Source organism: Athene cunicularia, assembly GCF_003259725.1.
Source record: "Athene cunicularia isolate RWA chromosome 13 unlocalized genomic scaffold, athCun1 chr13_part1, whole genome shotgun sequence".
Classification (NCBI taxonomy): domain Eukaryota; kingdom Metazoa; phylum Chordata; class Aves; order Strigiformes; family Strigidae; genus Athene; species Athene cunicularia.
This window is the reverse complement of record NW_020799117.1, coordinates 1,830,497-1,833,622: the sequence shown is the minus strand read 5'-3', so window position 1 is coordinate 1,833,622 and position 3,126 is coordinate 1,830,497. Positions and strand designations below refer to the sequence as shown.

General features: G+C 48.5%; 1 protein-coding gene across 1 annotated transcript; it reads right to left on the bottom strand.

The window, feature by feature from the left end:
- Nucleotides 1-185: 185 nt before the first annotated feature.
- On the bottom strand, nt 186-2,743 carry IRF1 (interferon regulatory factor 1). Its single transcript, XM_026858388.1, has 6 exons — nt 2,656-2,743; nt 1,630-1,729; nt 1,259-1,435; nt 867-916; nt 604-739; nt 186-419 (listed from the first exon to the last, which is right to left on the bottom strand). The coding sequence occupies exons 1-6, from the start codon at nt 2,740-2,742 to the stop codon at nt 229-231; spliced, it is 741 nt and encodes a 246-aa protein (XP_026714189.1). The 5' UTR covers nt 2,743; the 3' UTR covers nt 186-228.
- Nucleotides 2,744-3,126: the final 383 nt, after the last annotated feature.

The following is a 3,126-nucleotide window of genomic DNA, read 5'->3' as shown; positions in this document are numbered from 1 at the left end:
GAGCCTGCCAGACGAAGCCTGCCCCTTTGCCCCCATGTGCAAAGTAAAGGGCATTTTGGAGCCTTCCACCCACAAGCAGCTATTTCTGCAGGTGGCACGTCCCCTTCTGTAACCTGGCTGCTTTGGTAGCTCCAGCCACCCAAAAATCCATCAAGTGGAGGTTGGATGTGGTTTTTAATTTTTAATACGAGACAACTCTTGTTTCTCTTGATCCCCCCAGGCAGTCTTTTAGCCCGCTACCTTGCTTCCAACCAACAGACCAGTGAAAGACCAGGGTAGGAAAAAATGCTCACCTTCCGAGGACGAAGCCAGGGGAGACACCTGGAGCTGGTAGAGGTCGTTGGTGCTGTCAGCCATGGTGATCTCCATGGGCGGCCTCCAGTCCGTCAGGGAGCCGCTCACCTCGCACGACGAGAGGTCTGCGGGATGCACCAGGAGTTGGCACTCGCGAGAGACACAACCACCTCTATTTCCTCCCTGCCCGTCTGACGGCGCAGCCGGGCCCAGCCCCAAGAGTCCTCTCTGTCTTTTGGTGCAGAGATTGTGGGTTTAGCGCAGGCGGCACTCCCCACTCTGCTCGGAGAGCTAAAGACCGAGTCTCACCTAAGGTGATGGATGTGCTCTCAACCTTCACTTCCTGCCCCGCGTAGTCGTGAACAGTGTAGCCACTGTGGTCATCTGGCAGAGGAGTGCTGGTTAGTCTTTCTGCTGACTCTTCCATCTTCATGTCTTCATACGGCTACAAAAATAAGGGCAAAGCATCAAAGACTTGTCTAAGAACACACAAGTTCCCATAAGCAAAAGAAAAATAAGCACCAAAACCACCAAAACCTCGAGCGTCTTCAGCTGCCTCTACAGACACATACCTTTCTCTTGCTCCTGTTTCTTGCTTCTCTTGAAGACTTTGACTTCCTTTCTGTTAAATAAAAATAAGATGAATGTTAGGAAGGGCTGCCTGGCTGACATTTTAGGCGAGCTCTTGCAGCTCTGAGTCCTGCTCAGCAAGCTCTGCAACCTGCTGTCACCACCAGCAACTCCCGATCGCTTCCTGATGATGCCTTTAGGCACATCTGAAGAATCGGGGATAAAAATGAACCATTTGTCCAAACCGTTACCAATGGCAATAACCAGTGACTAACCCCGGTAGCACCAGTGCTACCAACAGGTCTGTTACACCCCTGCCGACACAGCGCAGGGAATTTAAGGGGTGTTTAAGAGCAGCAGCTGTGTAACCCCGGCCGGATCGCTGCGGACTTACCTTTCTTCTGATCCTTGGTCAGGGGCGGCAGCATCCTGTAAACCCTGACAGCACTGGAGCCTTTGTTGATGCTTTTATCCTTCACTTCTTCAATGTCGGGCAGGGAATTCATAGCACAGCGGAAGTTTGCCTTCCAGGTTTTCGGATCAGGGTCTTTCTCACCTACTTTATATCTTCCTATAAATAAGGGATGGGGTAGGTATTTAGATTTTTCAATGCTAGTTCTTCCCACCTCCCAAAAACATTCATGTTTCTCTGACGTATACACTAGTAGTTAATATAACCACCTGGGGTGTAAAAAAAAAAAAAAAAAAAAAAAAAAAGCCTTGAGATATTCACGGGACTGATGGAAACATAAAGCCAGCACTCACCTGTGTGAATGGCCCAGCTGCGGAAGAGGCAGGCGTCTTTCTCCATGTCCCAGCCGTGCTTCGCTGCGTGCTTCCACGGGATTTGAAACATCATCTTATCCTGAAGTTAAACCAATAGAGATTTGAATTAAAAAAAAAAAAAGAAGCGTCGTGTGCCAGTTTGGGATGATGGATGTAACCAAAGAATTCTCAGAAGCAGCTCTGAAATTTTATGAACCCTCTGCTCTGTATCTTAATTAAACATCCATTGTTCCATCTCTTTTGTTTAAGGTATTTAAGGGGTTTTTTAAATTATTTCTGAAACTGGGAAAAAAAAACAACCCACACATGGTACAGTACAGTAAAAGCTACAGTGCCAGTTTTATCCCAGAAACCATTTAAATATATTGCATCTAATCTATTAGTATGTAACAAACTCCAGCGTATTTCCGAGGTACACTTTGGTAGAGAATCTCTTTTTTAAAGCTGGGCATAAGATCTTGCAGAAATCCTAAGAAAACCACGTCCCAGCTTAAATATCACCGTGGGATGGAGGTGGAAACTTCAGAGAGAGCGCGCTGGTTCAATAAGCCCAGTGATCTCCCGGTGCTGCAGGTGCAGGGATGTGCCTTCCCAACCAAAAAATACCGTGTTCCTGGTCAAAGCTTAAATGCGGGAGTGACTGGGAGCGTAACAGTAGCTACCTAACTGGGACAGGAGGCGACTTGGCTCAAGAGGGCAGCAGGAGCTAAAGGAGATGTTGGAGTTTTCTCGGTTCTCCATCACATTCAGACTGCTTTCATTGTCATTTATCATTTCCCTCCTGCGAATTTTCCCAGGAAAAAAACAGAACCGCTACTTTGTGTGCCAACCAGAGCTACTTTTTCTAAAACAAAAACCAGTTGGTTTTTAAACATAATGCTTGCAAGTTTTCTCCATGTTCTTCTGCCCTCTGTGATCTTGACTCACATTTAGTGTCATCTAACAAGGATGGTTGATGACCCAGAAGCAAGAAGAATAATAACAACAGTAATAACGAACCCTCACCTTGTTAATCCAGATCAGTCCTGGTATTTGATTGGAATTAATCTGCATTTCCAACCAGGGCCTCATGCGCATTCTTGACACTGGCATGTTGTCTGTGACAGAAACAACAGGTCAGCAAAAATCTCATCACTATTTTAACCATTCTGCAATGTCACCCCTCCCTTCCCCTCTGCCCCCCGAGCTACCACTAACGCGACCGATGCGACCAAAGCGATTTTTCCAGGGGTTTAATTCTTTTCCAGTATCTTCCACTTGGTTCGAGGGGAGGGGCAGCGCTTTCCGCTCGGCCCGGTGAGCACCAAAAAAAAGCCTCTCAAGTTCTGAATCCCGGGGGTGGGCTGATGGCGGGTGCCCGGCCCGTGCTGCGTGGGGCAGGGGAGGGGGCCGGGGGGAGCTGACCCCCACCACCCACTTTTTCAAGGAGTGGGTGCGGTTCTCCCCGCGGGGACCGGTGCGGGACCCCCCCCCCCT